We start from the raw sequence: 23468 nt of genomic DNA, 5'->3' as shown, positions 1-23468 counted from the left end.
AGAGAAAGATTGAATATCGGGATGAAATTCCACCACCTGCAACAACAAAACTGGCCTGGATGGAGACGAGTAACACACAAGTCACACACTTGGAGAAAAGAAGGCCAAAAAGAAAAGAAAATGAGCAGGAAGAGAGTATAACTCTCATAGAGTTCATAAAGGAAGATAACAGTCCTGAAGAACACAAGACAAAAGACAGTAAGACAGAGCAGGCAAAAAATACTCCACCAGCTGCAAAGGAAAAATGTGTTCAGATGGGGGGCGATATAAAGGGGGCAAGCAGCCGGCCGTCCCACGTGCAAAAAAAAGAACCAGCGGTTTTTCACATTTATACAATGTCAGAGCTAAAAGCCTATGAAAAGAAAATGAAGAAAAAAATTAAAGAGGAGCGAAAACAGACGCAGTCTGTCAATGAGCCCTCTTTGAAAGACCGTCTTATCAACAGGTTCAAAAAGTACATCTAGTGGATGGTCTAATGCCCTAATGGTTAGAGAGTTAGACTTGTAACTCAAAGGTTGCAGGTTCGAATCTCAATACCAGCAGAAAATGTAGGTGGGGGGAGTGAATGAACAGCACTCTCTTCCACTCTCATTACCCACAGCTGAGGTGCACCTAACCCCTATTCGCTCCCCGGGCACCACAGCACACACATTAACATAACTCTCTCGTCCTTCACTGTCATCGCTCCTCCTCGAGACCGGTGCAGCACGCAGCTGATGCTCATTAACACTTGCCACATACCCCCATCATCCCTTGCAGGTCAGCGGTACCCTTGAGACTGCGCTCTACTCCCCCTTCCTGTCACAGTGGACGCAGCACCTGGGGGTAAATACAGACAAGGCGAGAGAAAAGGAGACAGGAGCAACAGAGATGAGGGAGGACAAGAAAAAAAATTATTGATCCAGTTCTCAAAACGCACTGCCATCCGGCCCTCCGCCAGCTGGGTGAACTGCTCTGCGATGCCTAGTGGCAGTGCTGGATAGCCCTTGGTGGACGGCTTGACACTCCTCCAAAGCCTGGTGGACAGTGACGGCTTGTCCGGGTTCAGGCAGCTGGCAGCGAGTCCCCCGTTCCCTGCTCCCCCCCATCATGGCGGACAGCAGCAGGCTACAGTGAATGGCGGCGACTCCTCCACTTCCTCGTGGACAGCAGTTCATCCGTCCCCCTCGGCAACTCACTCCAGCCTGCCGCCTTGAGCATCAGTGGCGGCAGACTCTGCTCAGCCCTGCTTGATGGCACAGCGGATTCCCCACAGCGGCGAGGGCTCTTTGACAGTGCGTTCCTCCTTCCTCCCAGGTTTCGGCACTCGTGCCACCAGCCTCGCCCTGTTCTCACAGCCCTCAGCCTCATCCTGCTTGCCACAGTTTTAAAAGCATTTTTCTTGGTTATTCAAACATTAAGGAAACATTATGCAAACGTTTTGGGAACATTACTTTTGAGTGTTCTCTAAACATTCTGAAACAAGTAGACGCTTCAGAAAAACGTTCCATGAATGATGTATAAATAATGTTTTTGTGCTAACATTTTGAGAACGTTATTAAAGACCAGATAAATTTGAACAACGTTGAATGTGCAAGGTTTCTTGTGTCATTTGCTTACAGTTAATTTAGCTGTGCAAAAACAGTTCATTATGCTGCTTGATGTTGTAAACTGGTATGTTTTTATATTATTTTACATTTATTAACGTAATCATAAACATACTAGTTTGTAAACAGTTTTACAGTTTACTGCAGTTTAAGTCAGTTGCACACCCAATGAGAAGCAATACAATGATAAAAGCTAATAAATAAGTCTCATACACAGAAAAATGTTTTTCATGCCATTGGTCCTGATTTGTTGTCTATCATCAACAAATGTCTTCACTCTGGGACCGTACCCGACTGTCTCAAAAATGCTTTGAGACACCTCATCTTAAAAAAACAAAAACAAATCTGGATCCTTAGCTGTTGAGTAACTTCCGCCCAATCTCAAATTTACCTTTTTTCCAAAAATTTTAGAAAAAGTTTTAAGCCAACTAAGCAAACTGTCTTTTTTGAATGATAACAATATTCATAAGAAATTTCAGTCTGGTTTTAAAGCCCATCACAGCACCGAATCGGCACTCTTAAGAGTCATGAATGACGTAATGCTCACCATTGATACTGGGCAATCTATGGCTCTGGTCTTGCTAGATCTTAGCTCTGCTTTTGACCTGGTCAACCATGACATTCTCATATCACATTAAGAAGCATGTGTGGGCTTTCGGGGTATGGTGTTACAATGGTTCTGTTCATATTTAACTAATAGGAGTTATTCTGTCTGCATCGGGCAACAGTCCTCGTCTAAAATGCACTTGGGCTCTGGTGTTCTCAGGGCTCTATTCTTGGCCCGGTACTGTTTAATCTTTCTATGCTCCCTTTGGGTTACATTCTATCTAAATATGGGGTATCTTTTCATCTGTATGCTAATGACACACAAATTTACCTGCCTTTAAAGCGTGATGATAAGCTTGCCTTAGCACCGATATTGGACTGTTTGGACAAACTAAAACTCTGGCTTCTTGAGTCTTAATGAGAGCAAGAATGAAATTATCTTGTTTGGTTCAGATGATTACAGTGCTCACGACTTTGATCTTCATACATTGTTTCCATACAGTACTACCTGTGTTTGGAACCTAGGGGTTTTGCTTGATAACAGCCTTAAATATGATAAGCAGATAAGTGCTGTGGTTAAGTCCTGTTTTTACCATCTTCGTCTTTAAGCCAAGGTTAAGCCCTTTTTGTCTACTAAGAACACTGAGACTGTTATGCATGCTTTTGTAACATCCCGATTAGATTATTGTAACTCTTTATATATTGGTGCTCCTCAGACATGTATCACACACTTGCAGTTAATTCAAAATGCTGCAGCACGGCTCCTCAAAGCGAAGCGTAAATGAGATCACATTACACCGGTTTTGATCTTTCTTCATTGGTTGCCGGTTAAATAGAGAATTGATTTTAAAATTTTGTTATTTGTTTTTATTTCTTTGTGAAACCAGGCTCCACAGTACCTATCTGAACTACCACATCTGCCATCACAGTCAAGATTACTCAGATCCCTGATCTGAGACTCTGATCTACTATCTGTTCCTAGAACTAGAATTAAAAATAGGGGTGATCATGCTTTTGCGGTCATCTGCCCTAAGTTATGGAATAGCCTTCCGGCTTACATCAGATCTGCCCAAACTCTGTCAATCTTCAAATCCACTTTGAAAACATATCTTTTCTCAATTGCTTTTAATATTCCTTAATTTTCATTAGTATTCAATCATCTATGACTTAAGTATTCTTATCTATTTAACCTTAGTCCATATGTTTTCAGTTTCATTGTCTTTTATTCGTTTTAATGTTTTATGTGTCTTTATGTAATTCTTTGTTTACTATGGCTCTTGTAAAGCACTTTGGTCAACACCAGTTGTTTTTAAATGTGCTATATAAATACAATTTGTATTGTTGTATTGTTGGAAGATATTTGGAAGAATGTTTGTAACTAAGCAGATCTCGCCCTCCATTGACTACCATAGTATTTTTTTCCTATGGTAGTCAATGGGGGGCGAGATCTGCTTGGTTACAAACATTCTTCCAAAATGTATGTAGAAATGTATGCAGGTTTGAATCAACTTGAGGGTGAGTAAATGATAACAGAATTTTCATTTTGAGGTGAACTATCGCTTTATTTTGGGTGTACAACTTAGAGATAATCATCACCAAATTTAAAATAAAACCATCATATTGAAAAATATGATACTAATCATATATAATAAAATATAATTTCTTGTTACTACTTTAAATCTATATTAAATTATTATGGGATCTCCTTCATTTTCAACTTTTTATATTAACATTTTAATGACAACATATTAACTTAGTATAAAACTTAGACATTATTAAAATCATATTATTTTTAGCTAAAGTATTTTTATCAATACTTTCTGCCTTTTGCCCCATGCTGGTGAGCCTTTACCCCATGTGGGATAAAAGGCCCCCTTGTCACCTCATACAAGGCCGGAAAACCATACTGGATGCCCGTGATCTTCGGGCCCTTAGACGGCACTGCATCACATACAGGAATGCTACTGTAATGGAAATCACAACATGGGCTCAGGAATACTTCCAGAAAACATTGTAGGTGAACACAATCCACCGTGCTATTCACCGTTGCCGGCTAAAACTCTATAGGTCAAAAAAGAAGCCATATCTAAACATGATCCAGAAGCACAGGCGTTTTCTCTGGGCCAAGGCTCATTTAAAATGGACTGTGGCAAAGTGGAAAACTGTTCTGTGGTCAGACGAATCAAAATTTGAAGTTCTTTTAGGAAAACTGGGACGCCATGTCATCCGGACTAAAGAGGACAAGGACAACCCAAGTTGTTATCAGCGCTCAGTTCAGAAGCCTGCATCTCTGATGGTATGGGGTTGCATGAGTGCGTGTGGCACAGGCAGCTTACACATCTGGAAAGGCACCATCAATGCTGAAAGGTATATCCAAGTTCTAGAACAACATATGATCCCATCCAGACGTCGTCTCTTTCAGGGAAGACCTTGCATTTTCCAATATGACAATGCCAGACCACATACTGCATCAATTACAACATCATGGCTGCGTAGAAGAAGGATCCGGGTACTGAAATGGCCAGCCTGCAGTCCAGATCTTTCATCCATAGAAAACATTTGGCGCATCATAAAGAGGAAGATGCGACAAAGAAGACCTAAGATAGTTGGGCAACTAGAAGCCTGTATTAGACAAGAATGGGACAACATTCCTATTCCTAAACTTGAGCCACTTGTCTCCTCAGTACCCAGACGTTTGCAGACTGTTATAAAAAGAATAGGGGATGCCACACAGTGGTAAACATGGCCTTGTCCCAACTTTTTTGAGATGTGTTAATGCCATGAAATTTAAAATCAACTTATTTTTCCCTTAAAATTATACATTTTCTCAGTTTAAACATTTGATATGTCATCTATGTTTGAATAAAATATTGAAATTTGAAACTTCCACATCATTGCATTCTGTTTATATCCACAATTTGTAGCAGAAGTGTATTCACTTCTGCTTTTTGCATGAGACATTTATGGGTAAGACTGTCATATCAAACTCACTAAATCAATAGGTTTGGTTTTAGATGTTTGTTGAGAGAAACTGTTGAAGTCAGTTGTGTGTGTTTCCTGTGTTCAATTTTCACACCAACGAAGCAACAAAGTGTATTCACATAGTAAACACTGGTCACTTTTGTGTGGGCTGCTGTTCATTCTCATAGAAACTTAAAAGGTCATTACTCTAAAATAAAAAAAAGTTTCATTTATTAATTATATGTTTAATTCATAAATTAATTTACTCACCCTCATGTCATTCCAGAATCCCCACACTGCTCTTTCCCAACATTTTATTTGATATAAAAGTATCTGATAGATGGTTTGAAATAAACAATAATATTTTTTTTTTTCTTTCATCACCTAAAGGTGTTAAATGCATGGGTTTTTGTGTCTTCTCTGCCTTTTTTCTTCACAAAATGATCTTGGTTGCATCAATACACAATGCAACACTAAATGCAATGTTCATTATGTGTGACTTGTTGGCACGCTAATGTTGTTATGACAACAGCAGGGTTGTTTTTGTTTGTTTATTTGTTTGTTTTTTGCCATAATTCAAAAGACTAATAGTTTTATCTTTACCAGAATTATCTTAACAGTTTAAAACAACAAGAGCAAAGGGCAAAGCTTAGGTTAGAGAAAAATATTAAAACAGTTGGCATATCACCAACACTGCAAAAATATTAATCTATGAATTATTAAACCGCAGTCCAAACAATAATATATAAGTAAAATATGCATCTATTTTAGGTTATTTTTCATCCCAGCTCTTTTCATTCATCTCTCATTGGTTTCCTATTTTTTCTGATGTTTTCATTTCTTTAACTGGTCCTGGCTGAAATCTTAAACTCAAATAAAATGATTTAAAAAAAACAGGTTGCTTGAAATAAACGAGAAAAACATTTTCTCATTTCTGCTTTTTGCATTTAAAGCTTTCTCACATCTAACGGCGCGTGCAACATCCTTTGCTGATATAAATGCTATCATCCATCAGTGATGATAGCATTTATAGAATAAATTCTATTGGTGGGACTACCAGTTCATTTCAGGCTTATTCATGACGGGTGGTTTCCGGTGATACACTGTGACTTTCACCACAACTGAAGTAAAGGTCACTCTTATCTGGGTTGCTGTAGTCTCTAAGGTAAACTATCAAATTTGTTTTAAAATAGAAATTATTTCATTGTAAACTGTTACAATTGTCAAAATGACAAATAGATGCTTATAAACTGTACCTTTAATCTTCATTATTTCTAAATACACCTCAGGTGATTCTCAGAATGCTTGCTGCAGATTTTCTTGTATTCAGCTCCATTCTATCAGGTTGGTCTTTTTTTCTCTTTTCTTTTCTTTTTTTTAAAGAATATAAGTGAATTAACAATGACCCCAAAAATATTTGGACATTTTTGTACACTTACTTGTTTGAAAATAATTGCATTAGATCTTCAAACAAATAAGTGGTGGGGGGTGTTAAAGGTTCTTCATGGAACCAAGGATGCCAAACTTTTATTTTTAAGAGTGTATATGAACATGTTCTATAAAGTGTGATAACCCGAAAGTTCATTTAGAAATCTAACAAGCTTCACTGAGTGAAATGATTTGACTGAAAAGTGTGCTTATGCTATTTTCTTTAATATAAATGTATATATATATATAGCCTATAATGCTAAGACATGTAGCCTATAAAATGTTAATTGTGGCTTAATTGTCAAAATATTTTTGAGGCACAATGTATATAGATATTACATTTGATTATAGCACATTTGTATTTCAGCTGCTTGGTGTCAGTTAATCATGAAAGCATTGTACCCCAAAACCCTAAAAGCCACCAGCGGCTCCTGCCTTGTGATTCCCTGCCAATTCAACATTTCAAAGGAGAATGAAGTATTTCTTAACCGTTCACCAGTAGCAACATGGATACGAGGATCTCTGTGGTCACTCTATGATACAGATCGTTTTACAAACGCTCACCGTCAGCTGGAACCTCAGATGAAGATGGTGGGGGACCTACGAAAGAAAAACTGCACTTCTGTCATGATGAATCTCACCAGCCCGCATTCAGATCGCTACTACTTCAGGCTTCAATCTGAGGGCTTTGATGTGAGGGCATCAATATCTGTGCAGATAAATGTGTCAGGTAAGAGAGTGCAAATGTTTCAATAATAATCAAAGAATTACTAACATCAAGTGTTTTCAGTTTAAGAGGTCCATGGCATCAAATCTTTGAAAAATGTTCCAAGTTTTAATGGGGCACATATTAGTAGCTCAACTAGTTATACAACAATTCAATTAATATCGAGTAAATTACAATTTAGATCAAATTAATTTTGTGTATCTTTGCTCCCAAAACAAAGTAGTTGTGTTTTATTCCTGAATTATCTGTTGTTCACTCATTCCCTTGGTCAGAGATTGGCAAATACATGAAAATGTATTTAAAATAAATCTAAAAAATACCTCAGTTGAAATGTATCAACATAAAATCTCAAATACTGTGTGGAAAAAAATGTATTTACATACAAATACAGTATTTTGTATTTTGAAAATGCACAAAATACATGTGAAATTGGCCATTCAGTGAAGTGACTATTAGGCTGTAGTATCTCTGGACCTGTTCTGAATGCAAAGCATAATTTGGTGTGTACGACTGCTTAGAAACTGTAGTTTTTATTTCACTTGCCTCTACCTCCAACTTTTCAAAAAGACTGAGTGTGACTGAGGTGTCGTCTGTGTGCCATTTCTATACATACTTACTTCTGTCCAGGTTACACTGCAGCCTATTACTTGTGCTGAACACTACTAAATAAATCGCATGTAAAACTGTGGGAACTTTTCCTGCTATCTAGCTAGGAGAAGGAATGGGCAATAAACAAAATCATATATCAATACGAGTAATTTCACAGTAACAATATATCATAGTAATATATATTTTCTGGAAATAAGGTTGTTACGATACCAAAATTTTAGATAACTAGTGAAATTTCACTATTCTCAGTATCAGGTTCAATACCACAGCAAAAACCTATACTAGGGTAACTAATGTAAGAAAACAGATCTTAAGCAATTATTGAAGACAGGTAAACAATCAGTAATAAAATAAAAACAAAGAAACAAATGACAAGCAATAGGACAAATAAATACAATAGAACAAATATAAAAATTAAAGGGTTAGTTCACTTAAAAATGAAAATTCTGTCATTAATTACTCACCCTCATGTCGTTCCAAACCCGTAAGACCTTCATTCATCTTTGGAACACAAATGAAGATATTTTTGATAAAATCCGATGGCTCAGTGAGGCCTCCATTGACAGCAAGATAAATAACACTTTCAGATGCCCAGAAAGCTACTAAAGACATATTTAAAACAGTTCATGTGACTACAGTGGTTCAACCTTAATGCTATGAAGCAACAAGAATACTTTTTGTGCGCCAAAAAAACAAAATAACGACTTTATTCAACAATATCTAGTGATGGACGATTTCAAAACACTGCTTCGTGAAGCTTCGAAGCTTTATGAATCTTTTGTTTCGAATCAGTGGTTCAGATCACGTATCAAACTGCCAAATTTGTTTTTTTGGCGCACAGAAAGTATTCTTGTTATCTTGCTGGCAATGCAGGCCTCACTGAGCCATCGGATTTCATCAAAAATATCTTAATTTGTGTTCCAAAGATGATCAAAGGTCTTGCGGGTGTGGAACGACATGAGGGTGAGCAATTAATGACATAATTTTCATTTTTGGGTGAACTAACCCTTTAAATAAAGAGAGCTATGTTTTTCAGATAGGTCCTAACATAAGTTGAAAAAATGAATAAAGTAATCATAAATAAATAAAAATAGTCTTCACTGTAATAGTTATTCAGTAAAGAGCATCAAGTGATTTTCTCTGTCTTTTGTTGTTCATCAGTGACATAAACAGCATTGGATGCTGTCACTTTAAAGCCTACCCTGTGTAGGCTGGTTGCAGGTTTTGTTATGCTGGTTGAAAATCTCTTCACATTAGCAATCACTAAATTAAGTGGCCTAAATGTATTAATATGTATATATCATCTGGAAGGCGTAGGACCATAAAATGTTTGTTCAGTCATTGCATTCGCTCTAAATGCAACAATACAATGTCCTATCTGCCTGTCAACGCATGTATTAAAGGGATAGTTCACCCAAAAATGAAAATTTTGTCATCATATACTCACCCTCAAGTTGTTCCAAACCCTGTAAAAATTTCTTTTAAGATATTTTGAAGAAAGTTTGGAACCAGGCCACTTTGGGGCGCCATTGACTTCCATAGTAGGAAAAAAAAAATACTATGGAAGTCAATGGTGCCCCAGAACTGTTCAGTTTCCCACATTCTTTAAAACATCTTCCTTTGTGTTCAACATAACAAAGAAATGTACACAAGTTTGGAGAAACCTGATGGTGAGTAAATGATGACAGAAGTTTCATTTTTGGGTGAACTATCCCTTTAACAGAGCATCTGTTAAAGACGCAATTTTATGACATGATAGTATGTACCAAAGCTTGTCTACATTTCTGTTAGACACTCAAAAGTATGTACATTTTCTCCACAAAAAGAGTACATACTTTTAGGGTGTAGTATAAGTTGGCGAATTGGGACACAAGACTTCACTCAAGACATAAACTGAGGGCCTGTCCAAATAACCACACTTGTGGTCTTGACATTACACTTAAATTAATTAAAATAAGTTAAATTAGATATTACATATAATTTGGTAGCAGTGTTCAGTGTGGACTTTGGGGGAGACCACTTTTTTGGGGGGGTCGTGCGCTTGCGCGTGCTTCAAAAGAGGGCTTACATTGAGTTACAAAGATACATAACAGCTACGACTGTGTACCAGGGCTCTCAAGTGTCACGCACTGAGCGTGACAGTCACTCATTTCAGTCTTTTGTCACGCACTCCCGTCACACATTGTATTTCTCACGCAGAAAAACTAATTATCATATATTTAATATGCAGCAGCGCCCAAAATGTATCTGGCCGCGCCGCTCTCTCTATGGAACCGGGCAGGAATCAAGCGCGTCTCGAACCTGCCACTTATCAGCCAATCAAAAAAAAGAAAGAGGCTACACAATAGCCAATCAGAAAATAGCACTATTGTATCTGGGTAAGATTTAACGCAACAACCAATGAAAAAAAAGCATATCCTGGAATTGTTCAGCATCATCCTCGTTCACCCACAGAGGAAACCACTGGAGCTCTGAGCATCACTTTGAGCACAGAGTAAGTCATGATCTCCTGTTTTAATGTTACAACAAATTCACAAGTTGTTTGACACAAACAATGACAACTTGACTGCTGTTAGATAATCAGGTAATCAGCTTCAGTTTTTCATGAGTGTGAACTTAGACAACAGTTTTACAGCCTGTTCATTGACACCTGCTCAGAACAAGTAGTCTAGGCCTAGTTATATTTTGCTATCACACGAGGACTGACATTTTGTTACATTAAACATCTCTCTCTCCAAATAGTTTTAATAATTTTATTAGCACTAAATAAATTAAAGTGTATTGCATCGTCAATGTTATAGGTCACTTTTAAAATCATGTCACATTTTATATCCTGGCCATGGACGCATTAATCATTGCATCTGTCTTTCAAAGGTGTCAGGTAAAAGGCAACTAATAAGCATCATCTCATTCACCCTGAGGCCAGGTTACAGGATGCTAGCCCAGAGAAGGTGGCGAAAGTTTTTTTTTTTTTTATGGGGGGGGATGGGGTGGAGATGTCACTCTTGCCTCTCTCCAAAACTTGAGAGCCCTGGTGTACACTACTTGCTTTATGCAAGCACTATACAGCATTTACCCTATTATACATTATCGACACAAATGGATAGGTGAAACAACAAACAGCCACCCACAAGAGTTCACATGAACGGTTTAAGTTACTCGCCAGGCTACAGAAGAATACCAAAATTCCTCCGTTAAATTAGGTCTAATACATCGAGAGTCACGCAGAGCTATAACAACCCAGCCACTACACAAAATTGCGAAAAACATGCCTCACCTTAACACAGGTCTGGGGTCAGATTCCTTTGCTGTTCGAGTTAACATGCATATTACTAGAATATTGACTATTTATTAGTACTTATAAAGCACATATTAATGCCTTATTCTGCATGACCTTATTCTACATTCTTAATCCTACCCAATACCTAAACCTAACAATTAACAATAATAAGCAGTAAATTAAGAGTTTATTGAGGGAAAAGTCATAGTTAATCGTTCATATATGTGTTTCCTATACTGAAATGTTACCAAAATAATGTAATGTAATGTTAACCCATAAAGCGAAGTAGTTTTTTAAGTTTGATAATTAATCTGCTATGTCATGTTTATGACAGGTTATGATGTTTTGCTAATGTCAAGTTGTCGTAACAAAGACATCTCAAACAATGTCATCTTTGCATTAAAAATGACATAATTGAGCGAATGACATTTAATGACAGTTGTCATAAACATTCATAAAACCTCCTTCATATTCATGACACGTGTCATGTCAAGATTTTGAAGGTGTCATGTCAGTCTTATGCACACCCCTTCAAGTAAAGTGTTACCGAACATTCCAGTAAGGTGTAGGAGTCACTATCAAGCACCATTTAAAGGTGGGACTTCCTTTTCTGACACATAGTCACAGGAGCACATGGTGTAAGAAGGCATGATTATTTGAGATTATATGAAATTAACTGTACATAAAAAAATGTGTGTATGAAGGTGTAGAGAAGACTTTTGTCAGGTTTTATGAATTTTTTTTTGTTTTGCATGTTCAGAAATTCATTTTTTGTTGCATGTTCAGAAATTCATTTTTCACTTTTTGTTGTCTCGTTGTGCGATAAGACGTACTTTTCAAGGATGTCTTGAACAATACCTCACACTGACAAATAATGTGTGAGATAAGAAGGGAAGATGCAGGGTGTGTGCACAGGAACACCCAAAGTGATGTGCAAAAAGTGTAACGTACACTTCCGTTTCACAGCAGAGGAGAACTGCTTTTTGAAGTTTTTCTTGGAGTGAAATCTCATTACATGAAGTACATGATGACACGAACACTACATTGATACAAACCTATGCCTGTATCAAATCCAGCATATCAGTGTGTTTCAAGTGTATGTGAGGTAACGCATTGCATATCATATTAGATACATTTTAGTGTGTTGAAAATAATGTACGTTGCTCTGTGTGTTTGCTCGCTGGCTTCTATGACACACTGCAGTAAGCTAGATCGATATTAGGATATCATATTAATAAATGCTGGATGGCTTGTGTTGATAAATGGCATGCAATTAATTGGAAAACATTGTATGATGGAGATAATTCTGTATTACTGTTACTAATAATAAAGCTGCATCTGATTATGCTGTGTTAGCCACTTGACAAAATAGTGTTTTTCTCTGAGGCATGGTAAAAACATGGTACCTACTCGTGGAAAATCATGAAAACGAGATTCAAACAATAAGACTAAACATGTTGAGCGATATAACAATAATTTGTTTTCTGTTTATAAATGTAACCAAACAGTCATTCCCTTAAAACATAATATATTAAGCGTCTTTATGATGTCACTGATAGGTGACGGTCCGTGTCCTGATTAAAATTTTATTATTTCTCTGGATTTAAACATTCTTGGAAACATCTGGGACAATATAAGAACACAGGTCAACAAAATATTTAATATTTATATAAACATTATTCATAACTTTTGTTTTACGGTGTGTATTTTGATCTTAACACCTTTTAACCTTATTATTTATTATTCTCAGGTTAGGTAAAGTAAGTCGAGTCTGGCCTAAATTATAAGCATTTTAAATTACTTACAATTTGGTCAGAAGACTCCTCTGTGGTACGTTCTTATTCAAAGTCTTAAAACACTATAAATCAAGCAAAGGTAGGCAGCTTTTGTAATCAATTAAATTTCTTTTAATTGGTTACTTTTATAATAAAAAATGTAAAGGCAAATAAAACTTCATCATTAAAGTACAAAATACAGTAATCACTCTCGAGTCAAAGGTGTAGACCGCTCTGGGATTCCCATCTTCAGCTTGGGGTTTCTTGTCCTCAGCTCTGGGCTTCTAGGCGTCGGGGGTACTGACGTATCAGTATCCAAAGAGGCAATCAACTCATCAGTCTTTTATACTCGTGTTGTCTATTGCAGACGTTGTTATCTCCTTGATTGACATACGTTGTAACTTTCCCAAAGTTTCCAGACTCTTTTCAAGGCCTCGCAGGTGCAAGCTGTCTGGCTTTTGTGTCCTTGAACTCCAGTAAACTCAGCCAAGATGGCTGATGTCCTTATAAGGTTCTAGGAGTAGAACCTCAGTTTTCTGTGTCCTTGAGCACACACACATAGAACCACACACACTTCTGTGTGCTGCAGTCCAGTTCTGCTCCTCCTTCTCATGGACAGGCACAAACAATAACTGTACATCTCTGGCCATACAGTATAATACATTTCTTAGAAACAAACAAATATAAATAACAATAATATTGTAAGCAATGCCTAATATTTAATACATTGGCCAAATGTCTAACAACAGACATAGAAAATCTTAACAAGGAGGCAGGGTAATTGCATTTTCTTGATATAATACAACACTTTTTATAATTAGGGTTAGTTCACCCAAAAATGAAAATTCTGTCATTTATTACTTACCCTCATGCCGTTCCACACCCTTAAGACCTTCGTTCATCTTCAGAACACAAATTAAGATATTTTTGTTGAAATCCGATGGCTCAGTGAGGCCTCCATTGAGAGCAAAGCCATTCAAACTCTCAAGGTCCATAAAGGTACTAAAAACATATTTGAAACAGTTCATGTGAGTTCAGTGGTTCAATATTAATATTATAAAGCAACAAAAATACTTTTTGTGCACCAAAAAAAAAAAAAATCGACTTTTCAACAATATCTATATGGGCCAATTTCAAAACACTGCTTAATGAAGCTTCTGGGCTTTTGTTTCAAATTAGTGTTTCGGATCTCCTATCAAACAGCTAAACTGAGAAACTGCTGAAATCACGTGACTTTGGCGCTCCGATTCACTGATTCGATTCGTAAAGCTCCGAAGCAGTGTTTTGAAATCGACCCGTATAGATATTGTTGAAAAGTCAATTTTTTATTTTTTTTTGGGCACACAAAAAGTATTCTTGTCGTTTTATAATATTAATATTGAACCACTGAACTCACATGAACTGTTTCAAATATGTTTTTTATGGACCTTGAAAGTGGCTTTGCTCTCAATAGAGGCCTCACTGAGCCATTAGATTTCATCAATAATATCTTAATTTGTGTTCCGAAGATGAATGAAGGTCTTACGGGTGTAGAACGACTCGAGGGAGAGTAATAAATCACATTATTTTAATTTTTGGGTGAACTAATCCTTTAATTATGAATATTTCCCCTTTGAGCTAATTTGCTACAGGTTTTTGGATATTTTAATAAAAAAAAAAATTATATATTGTTACATATTGTGCCTTTAACTAGTAAGACAAACTATTAAGAGTATTTTTCCCCTTGCCAGGTCTGCGAAACAAAAATATTTTTAAAAATATTTTAAAAATACAAAGATACTAAACTTAAATGTATTTAAATACAAATTACAATTTATTAAATTGTATTTTGTATCAAATAGGCCTACATATTTTAAATAGGCCCACATGTATCTGAAATACTGCCCATCCTGCCTTTGGTTTGTTACTTAATGAATTAGCATCTTTAATAACGTTCCTTTGGCGCCTCCTATTGGTGTAACAATGTAACTTCATGGCATGGAAAAACAAAAAGCTTTCTTTTCATCAGTCACAAGGGAACTTCCTATGTTAAAGGCACAATATCCAAAATTAAAATATCCCAAAACCACTTGAACAGTGTTATATATTTTGTTGATTTGTGTATACATTATCCCAAATGTTTCCAAGAATGTTTAAATCCAGAGAAATAAGCAATTTTAACCAGGACATGGACCATGCTGTGCGTCGCCTATCAATGACATCATACCTGCGTTACCCTCGGTTTTATTTTGTAGAAACCACGAAAACACCAAAGACGCTTTAGTATATTACATGTTTTATTAGACAAGGGAACAACTGTATGAATACATTCATTGACAGACAACTAATCATTGTTATATAACTCAGCACTGTTAGTCTTATTGCATGAATCTTGTTTTCTTGATTTTCCACAGGTACCATGTTTTACCATGAAAAACACTATATTGTCAAGTAGCTAACACAGCATAATCAGATCCAGCTTTATTTTTAGTAACAGTAATACAACATTTTCTCCATCATACAATGTTTTAAAATTAACCCTTTCGAGCGTGAGTTTAAAATATTCTAACTGTCCCCCCAGAGTGAGTTTTCTTAAGGCGACCGTTATTTTAGAACGTTTGCCTTTAATGTTTCCATAGCGACGCGTCATGCGTGTCACGAGCGCTGAGCGCAGCCACAATAACACTGTATGACAGATGGATCGCTATTATTTTGTTTTTCCTTGTTTATTTAAAATATTCACAAACTTGCTTACCATGTTATCAACTATCTGATATTCCGATCCTCAAATATGTGTAAGTGAGTGTGTTTTGTCGTTTAAAAGCCTTTATAAATGATCTTTATCTTGATCTATAACGCGAGATGGGCGCCGCCATCTTAGTTTGCCCCGCAGTTCGCAGAGTCCTGTCAGTCGGATTTACAGCAGGTGAATTCATCATTTTCTCCCGAAATATATGCAAGTAAGTGGCTGGTGAACTGGAAGAATAATAGAGTAAACTTTGTAGTTACTTAGGCCCATTATGTGTGTCTGATATGAATAAATGTCGGCAAATTGTATATGAATGGATTGTTATTGCTCCTTCCACTGATGTCTGACATCAGTGTGTATTTTATAAACTCTAAATATATTGTTTTAATGGTGCTTATGCGTATTTAAATGTCTGAAACCTTAAAAGAAACATTATGTGGCTGAAAACACTGCATAGTTGTGATATATGACGATACAAGAGCTGCGCGCGTCAGTCTCTCAGCCAGAGCGCGAAAGAGCAGTTTGAATCTGGCAGTTATGTGACGTCGCTGAACGTTCGAAATCCCATATGTGGGACCGTATGCCCAGGGGCACTGAAATAAAAATCCCATATGTGGGACCGTATGCCCAGGGGCACTGAAATAAAAATCCCATATGTGGGACCGTACCGCTCAAAGGGTTAATTGCATGCCATTTAGCAACACAAGCCATCCAGCATTTATTAATATGATTCTAATATCGATCTAGCTTATTGCAGTGTGCAACAAGTGTCTCATAGTAGCCGCCGAGCGAACGCACAGAGTAGCGCTACAACAACTTTCAACACACAAATGTATCTAATATGATAAGCGATGCGTTACCCCACATACGCTTGACCGGAAGAAACGGAAGCGGCGACTGTGGCATAATAAAAGTCTCACTACTCCAGCGACCTTGTTCAGCTCCCACAGCACTCGGCCCTGCTCTGCTTTATACTACAGTAACATTAATAATCTCATCCATGAACATTATTTCTGCCTGAGTCCCATCCCGTTTCTTTTCCACTAGCTGTGAGGTGAAGACGACATCTCCCATGACTCCGCGCTCAATCTCGGCATCATCAAACTACACCTTTGTTTTGAATAGGCGACCTCTAGTGGTGAAAAAATACATATTGTGCCTTTAACTGTTCTTACCTAGTGTAACTGTATTGATATCTTATTAATTTATTGAGAAATCTGTCCTAGCAACTGTAAAAAATAAAAAATCTGTAAAAATAGTTAGTACTTATTTGTATAATTACACTTTAACAAGTGCATCTTAAAATAAAGTGTATCCATTATTATTTGAAAATGCTTAGTTTATACAAATTAATACCATTACTCCTTCTCTCTCCATATCCTGACAGATTCCTTGGCTGAGCCGCGTGTGATTATGCCGGTACTCAGGGAGGGTGAGGTGGGGAATCTGACTTGCACTGTTCCAGCCCCTTGCCCCAGTGCCACTCCAAATGTAACATGGGATCCTGCATTAGGTGGTAACATAACACAATGGACACAGCTGAATGCTGACGGGACACAGAGTGTTCAGAGCATTTTGAACTTCATCCCATCATTCCGTCATCATGACCTGAAAGTGAACTGTGTTTCCACCCATCTGCGAGATAGAGAGGACAAACCCCTGCTGAGCCACAAGACCGTCATCCTCAATGTGGAGTGTGAGATTTTAACCCAACACAGTTTGCAGCATTTCTCTTTTTCTGGTCGTTCTGAAAATACACACAGTTTCTTCTCTTTCTGACCCACAGATCCTCCTAAGGATACACAGATCTCTCTTACAGGCTCAGTCTGGCTTGGTAATAATTTAACCCTCACCTGTCAAAGTAATGCCAACCCTCCAGCGGCCCACAGGTGGTTCATGAAGAAGGAAGGTATAGTGGAAGAAGTGGGTTCCTCACGTGTGCTTTCCTTTATTGTGGCTCATGAGAAAAGTGGGGAATACATTTGTGAGGCACAGAACACACATGGTGCAGTGAACTCCACAATCCTACAGATCAATGCCCCAGGTCAGTCTGTGCTTGATTTTACAGGCATGCAGTACACATTATTTACCATAAAACAACTGCACTTACAGTTTAAAGGGGGTGTAATGCTATTTCATGCATTCTGACTTATTTACACTGTTAAAGATTTGCATTCTCATGCTAAACATGGCCACAGTTTCAAAACACGAGTTGGACATATGACAGAGTATTTCTGTGCCAAATATACTACTTCTGGTTGTGGACATCTTTCGCCAAATTTTTTTTCGAGCATGGCCTGTATCACATCATAAAGGGTGGAATTCCTTGTATAGGCACTTCTCCCTAATAAGCGTACACACACACATCACCCAGAGCAAAAGCACGCCCATCAACGCGTTTCGTTCGGGATACGGAAGTCGAGAGATTTTTCAACAATGGCTGTGTCCCAATTCAGGGGCTGCACCCTTTGAAGGCTCCATACATCATCGAGGCAGTCTCATTTAAGAAAAATAACCGTTAGATTGCAACATAAGAAAGAAATTACAGTATTTTACACCTCACAATGAATGTCAGTCAATTTTATTACTGTTACTTTTCTTAAATAAGACATCCTTGATGAAGTATTCAGCCTTCAAATGTGACCTCTGAAGGACGCAGCCTCCAAAATGAGACGCAGCTCCTGTCACCGAAGGAGTGTGTTTTTGGTTGTGAGGGAAATATGACCTTTTTCAGCTTCCCAAAGAACCGCGGATGAAGTTTGTTTTTTCGGCAAAGCAACAGAGTTGTGCGCGTATGTTTGTTTGTTCCTGCGATTTTGGTGATGAATGCTTTGTAAACAAGTCCCAGTTCGGGATTTGCAGATCGCAGGTGATGAGTAAAGCTGCATCAGATGTCTGTGTTTTGTTGGCAATCGGCGCACAAGTGCATAAAATGTAAACAACACGAACGTTTTTGTTCCCTTTTTATTTATAATGATGTTGCAGCTTGCAGACAATCTCTACGAAAAACTGCGAGCGCTCGTGACTCTTTAGCTCTGCCCACGGCACTGACGGCAGACACGCCTCCAGGAGCTCAGCTTTTTTCGGAAAGACTCGGTACAGCGTATCTATCTTTTATGAATATGATAAAACTAGAGACTTTTTGGAGATATGAAGGAAGCAATATTACTTTATATGTATTCAAGATTAACATGAAATTGGCAGAAACTGTGTGTAACCCCCCCCCCTTAAAGAATGTTAAGACGGTTTCAAAAAATCAGCCAAAGCGACTGAGAAAAAAGATATTACATATGTTGAGACATTAAACAGATGTAATGAACAGGCACAAAGGCCATGATTTGCATGTTTGTCTGTTCTCTTTGCTTTTGCAGGCATATCATTCACTGCTTTCCTCACAGTTTTGGTACTGTTCTCATTGCTTATATTTGCACTTCCTATTCTGATTTACAGAAGGTAGGATCCTGCTAGATATTTAAGTTATATAAAATATTTTATACATTATTTGAGATAAATGAGAATGTTTTCCTTTTTTTGGTATATGCAGGTGCAAAAAACCAAACAGAAGTGTAAGTATCTTTTCTGCCATGATATGTTTCTCATGAAGTGAGTTGCATCAACTGTCAGATAGACAGATAGATAGATAGACAGACAAATAGATAGATTTGATAGAAAAATTATTATTTAATAGATAGATCAAATTGTCCCATAATTTACTCACCCTCAAGCCATCAGGTGTATATGACTATCTTCTTTCAGATGAACACAATCAGAGTTATATTAAAAAATATTCTGACTCTTCCAAGCTTTATAATGGTAGTGAATGGCGCTTATGATTTTGAAGCCCAAAAAAGTGCAACCATCCATCATAAATCCATACAGATCCAGGGGGTTAATAAAGGCCTTCTAAAGTGAAGCGATGGGTTTTTGTAAGAAAAATATCCATATTTCCATATATATATATATATATATATATATATATATATATATATATATATGTATAACCTGAATTCCAGAAAAGTTGGGACATTTTTTAAATTTGAATAAAATGAAAACAAAAAAGACTTTCAAATCACATGAGCCAATATTTTATTTACAATAGAAACTGAGAAATTTTACAATTGTATGCGCAAAATGAGCTCATTTCAAATTTGATGCCTGCTACAGGTCTAAAAAACGTTGGCATGGGGGCAACAAATGGCTGGAAAAGCAAGAAATTTTGAAAAGATTCAGCTGGGAGAATTAGCAACTAATTAAGTTAATTGATATCAGGCCTGTAACATGATTAGCTATAAAAGGGATGTCTTAGAGAGGCAGAGTCCCTCAGAAGTAAAGATGGGCAGAGCTGTGAAAGAGTGCGTAAAAAGATTGTGGAATACTTTAAAAACAATGTTCCTCAAAGTCAAATTGCAAAGGCTTTGCAAATCTCATCATCTACAGTGCATAACGTCATCAAAAGATTCAGATAAACTGGAGAAATCTCTGTACGTAAGGGACAAGGCCGAAGACTTTTATTGGATGCCCGTGTTCTTCAGGCCCTCAGACGACACTGCATCACTCGTCGGCATGATTGTGTCAATGACATTACTAAATGGGCCCAGGAATACTTCCAGAAATCACTGTTGGTAAACACAATCCGCCGTGCCATCTGCAGATGCCAACTAAAGCTCTATCATGCAAAAAGAAAGCCATATGTGAACATGGTCCAGAAGCTCCGTCGTGTCCCGTGGGCCAAGGCTCATTTAAATATGGACCGTTTCAAAGTGGAAAAGTTTTCTATGGTCAGACGAGTCCAAATTTGACATTCTTGTTGGAAATCATGGACGCTGTGTCCTCTGGGCTAAAGAGGAGGGTTCCAGCATGTTATCAGCATTCAGTTCAAAAGCCAGCATCTCTGATGGTGCATGTTTTGGAAGGCACTATGAATGCTGAAAGGTATATAAAGGTGTTAGGACAACCACAAACTCTTCACCAGCTGGAAACCAATATCAGGCAAGAATGGGAACAAAACTCCAGAAACTTATAACCTTGATGCCCAGACGTCTTCAAACTGTTTTGAAAAGAAGAGAAGATGCTACACCATGTTAAACATGCCCCACCCCAACTATTTTGAGACCTGTAGCAGGCATCAAATTTGAAATGAGCTCATTTTGTGCATAAAATTGTAAAATTTCTCCGTTTATGTTATCTATGTTCTGTTGTGACTAAATTCTATCGCTCATGTGATTTGAAAGTCTTTTAGTTTTCATTTTATTCAAATTAAAAAAATGTCCCAACCTTTCCAGGATTTAGGTTGTAATAATATATATATATATATATATATATATATATATATATATATATATATATATATTCATATTTTTTATAATATTTCGCTTCCGGCAGACTCATACATCGATTTGCAGTGGAAGAGTAACCTCTGACCCGACGCATGATGTAATGACGAACATGAAATGACAAGAGGACAGAGCAAAACAAAATACTGGTCAAGAATTAGAAGTGTAAAACAAGAATTTTTAAAGAGAAATGTTGGAGGATTTCAGTATAAGAAAAGAGGAGCTTGAGTTTGTTGCCCAGCCCTATCTCTTTGAACAGCGAGGCATCTAAGCTCACGATACTCCTACATCCTATGTCGGGTCAGGGGTCACTCTTTCGCCGTTTGCCGGAAGCTAGTTATTATAGTTTATATATAATTTAAATGTGGATATTTTTCTCACGCTTCGCTTCAGAAGGCCTTTCTTAACCCCCTGGAGCTGTATGGATAACGCTATTTTGGGCTTCAAAATCGGGCACCCCATTCACTGCCATTAAAAAGCATGGAAGAGCCAGGATATTTTTTAATATAAAACTCTGATTGTGTTCATCTGAAAGAAGATAGTCATATACACCTAGGATGGCTTGAGGGTTAGTAAATCATGGGATCATTTTCAGACATTTAATAGACATTAAATAAAAGCTACAAAACTCCAGTTTGAGGTTTTTAAGGGCAAGGCAAACTAAATTTGGTACTAATACCGTATGAGGTTCCATTTGTGCCAAAAGTGAGTTAACTGCTTTGTGCTATACATTTGTCCTTGTCTACAGTCATTGCCTACTTGTTCAGATAAATTATATGTTGATATGTTTGTTCTCTGTTTATGTCACATTGTTCTGTCATCCTTACTGTAGACTGCTTCTGTCATTTAAATATATAGAGATAGAGATGACAGAAGACAACAAACATACAGAGAACATTCACATCAACATACTAATTTATCTGAACAAGGAGACAAAAACAAATGTTCAAAAGTACAAAATACAAATACACAAAGCAGTCGACTCAATTATGGCACAAATGGGACCTCATAATACTGGGCTAATACTGCACTGTCACTTAAGTGTTACACCATTGTGAGTTTATCATTGTTTTCAGAAAAATGTTCTGTTGTGAGAGAATTATCAAAAAGCTAGCAGGGTGTACAAGTTCGCAGCTCATTTATTAATGCATTTCAGGAAACAAAGCAAGATGAGGACATTTACACCAATGTGTCTTCAAGTACAGAGAAAAGCCATCAGCTTCAGTCAAAGGCATGTGGAGATAAGGCCATCTACACCATTAACCCTGAACGCACATTCAAAAAGAATCTCTCCAATGAAGACATCTATGCAAACTGTTGAAGTGAGAAGTGGAACATTTTAAACAACCTTTCATGGATCACCACTGAACAATTAGTCTACTTTCTGTATGCCAGTAGTGATCATTTTAATAAGCTTCAGCATATGTAAACTTCACATCTATATAGTTGCTACTTCTTTTCTCCTTTTAAAGAATAAAAACTCTCCAATAATTCAACACTGAATCTACATTTTACTACCTGTATGTTTTTTATTTTTGTGTGATAGAGTTCACTTTGCTCAATTAAAGAAGTTAAAGTAATCATGAAATCAAAATTATTATTTTTTTTTAAATTTTAAATGGAATATTTCATTATTTATTAAAAATGATTTAAGTGTGCATATCATTATATTTATTATTTATATTTATATGTCCCTCATCATCTTTAATCAAAATTTCTTCTCCTCCCAGTGACATCTCTTCTGAGTGTTTACTGGCACAAGGGCAGGACAACTCACATGAGATCAACCTATAGCAAACCATTACGATCCTACCAATTCCCAATGGACAAAACCAAGTCCCGCCCTACATTTTTTCTTGTCTGAGAAGCCGTTTCACTCAGATATGTCACATTAGGGTAGAAAAACACAACTTGAATTTCATGACAAATGTAATATTATTTATGTTTGTTTTTTTTTATTCTTTCATACAGTAAGTAGTATGGATCATTTATATATTACGTGATGTACAAAAGCAATGTTCAAATGCCTCCAGAACTTCCTGGAATTTAGTAAAAATAGTGGTGAGTATTAGGCCATAAACATATTGTATGCAAAAACCAAATGATTGGCCAATGCATGATAAAGAATAATATAGCTGCAAGCAGCGATGATGGGCCCAAGCCCTGGAGCCACCGCCACCCCAGTAGCTTCAGGGCAACTGTGCATGCCTGGCAATAGGCATTTAAAATGGGAAAACATATGGGAAAACTCATTTGAATTCACCACATTTACTACAGCAGTTGGTGCCGCTATGACCACGAACCACAACAGCCACATCTATGAGATCATTTAAATTTAAATTAATTTGATGTCAAAGGTCAATTTCAAATGAGTGCAGAATGCCGTCCGAATGCTGATGTTGTATTATCCTAACAGTTCTCTGCACTTTTTTTTGACCTACCTGAGTTGCCGTTTGCGCACCAATCTTATGCATCAAAAGCATGCTTTCATTTAA

General features: G+C 37.2%; 1 protein-coding gene across 2 annotated transcripts; it reads left to right on the top strand.

The window, feature by feature from the left end:
- Positions 1–6175: 6175 nt before the first annotated feature.
- Positions 6176–22642, top strand: LOC125254777 (myelin-associated glycoprotein-like). Of its 2 annotated transcripts, XM_048169598.1 has the most exons (8): positions 6176–6258; positions 6383–6437; positions 6889–7251; positions 17028–17336; positions 17427–17684; positions 19012–19093; positions 19185–19206; positions 22130–22642. In XM_048169598.1, exons 2-8 carry the CDS (start codon positions 6395–6397, stop codon positions 22292–22294), a joined length of 1242 nt encoding a protein of 413 aa, XP_048025555.1. In that variant the 5' UTR covers positions 6176–6258; positions 6383–6394; the 3' UTR covers positions 22295–22642. The 2 variants fall into 2 exon arrangements, with proteins under 2 accessions (XP_048025555.1, XP_048025556.1); XM_048169599.1 differs by lacking the exons at positions 6176–6258; positions 6383–6437; positions 6889–7251 and adding an exon at positions 9428–9527.
- Positions 22643–23468: the final 826 nt, after the last annotated feature.

The sequence above is a fragment of the Megalobrama amblycephala genome, linkage group LG19, assembly GCF_018812025.1.
Source record: "Megalobrama amblycephala isolate DHTTF-2021 linkage group LG19, ASM1881202v1, whole genome shotgun sequence".
Taxonomy (NCBI): domain Eukaryota; kingdom Metazoa; phylum Chordata; class Actinopteri; order Cypriniformes; family Xenocyprididae; genus Megalobrama; species Megalobrama amblycephala.
This window is presented reverse-complemented; position numbering and strand designations above follow the sequence as displayed.

Coding starts and splice junctions, on each gene's coding strand:
- LOC125254777 (XM_048169598.1), top strand. CDS start 6,395: ATGCTTGCTGCAGATTTTCTTGTATTCAGCTCCATTCTATCAG. Junction 17,337..17,426: donor CGTCATCCTCAATGTGGAGT/GTGAGATTTTAA, acceptor TCTGACCCACAG/ATCCTCCTAAGGATACACAG. Junction 19,207..22,129: donor GCAAAAAACCAAACAGAAGT/GTAAGTATCTTT, acceptor AATGCATTTCAG/GAAACAAAGCAAGATGAGGA.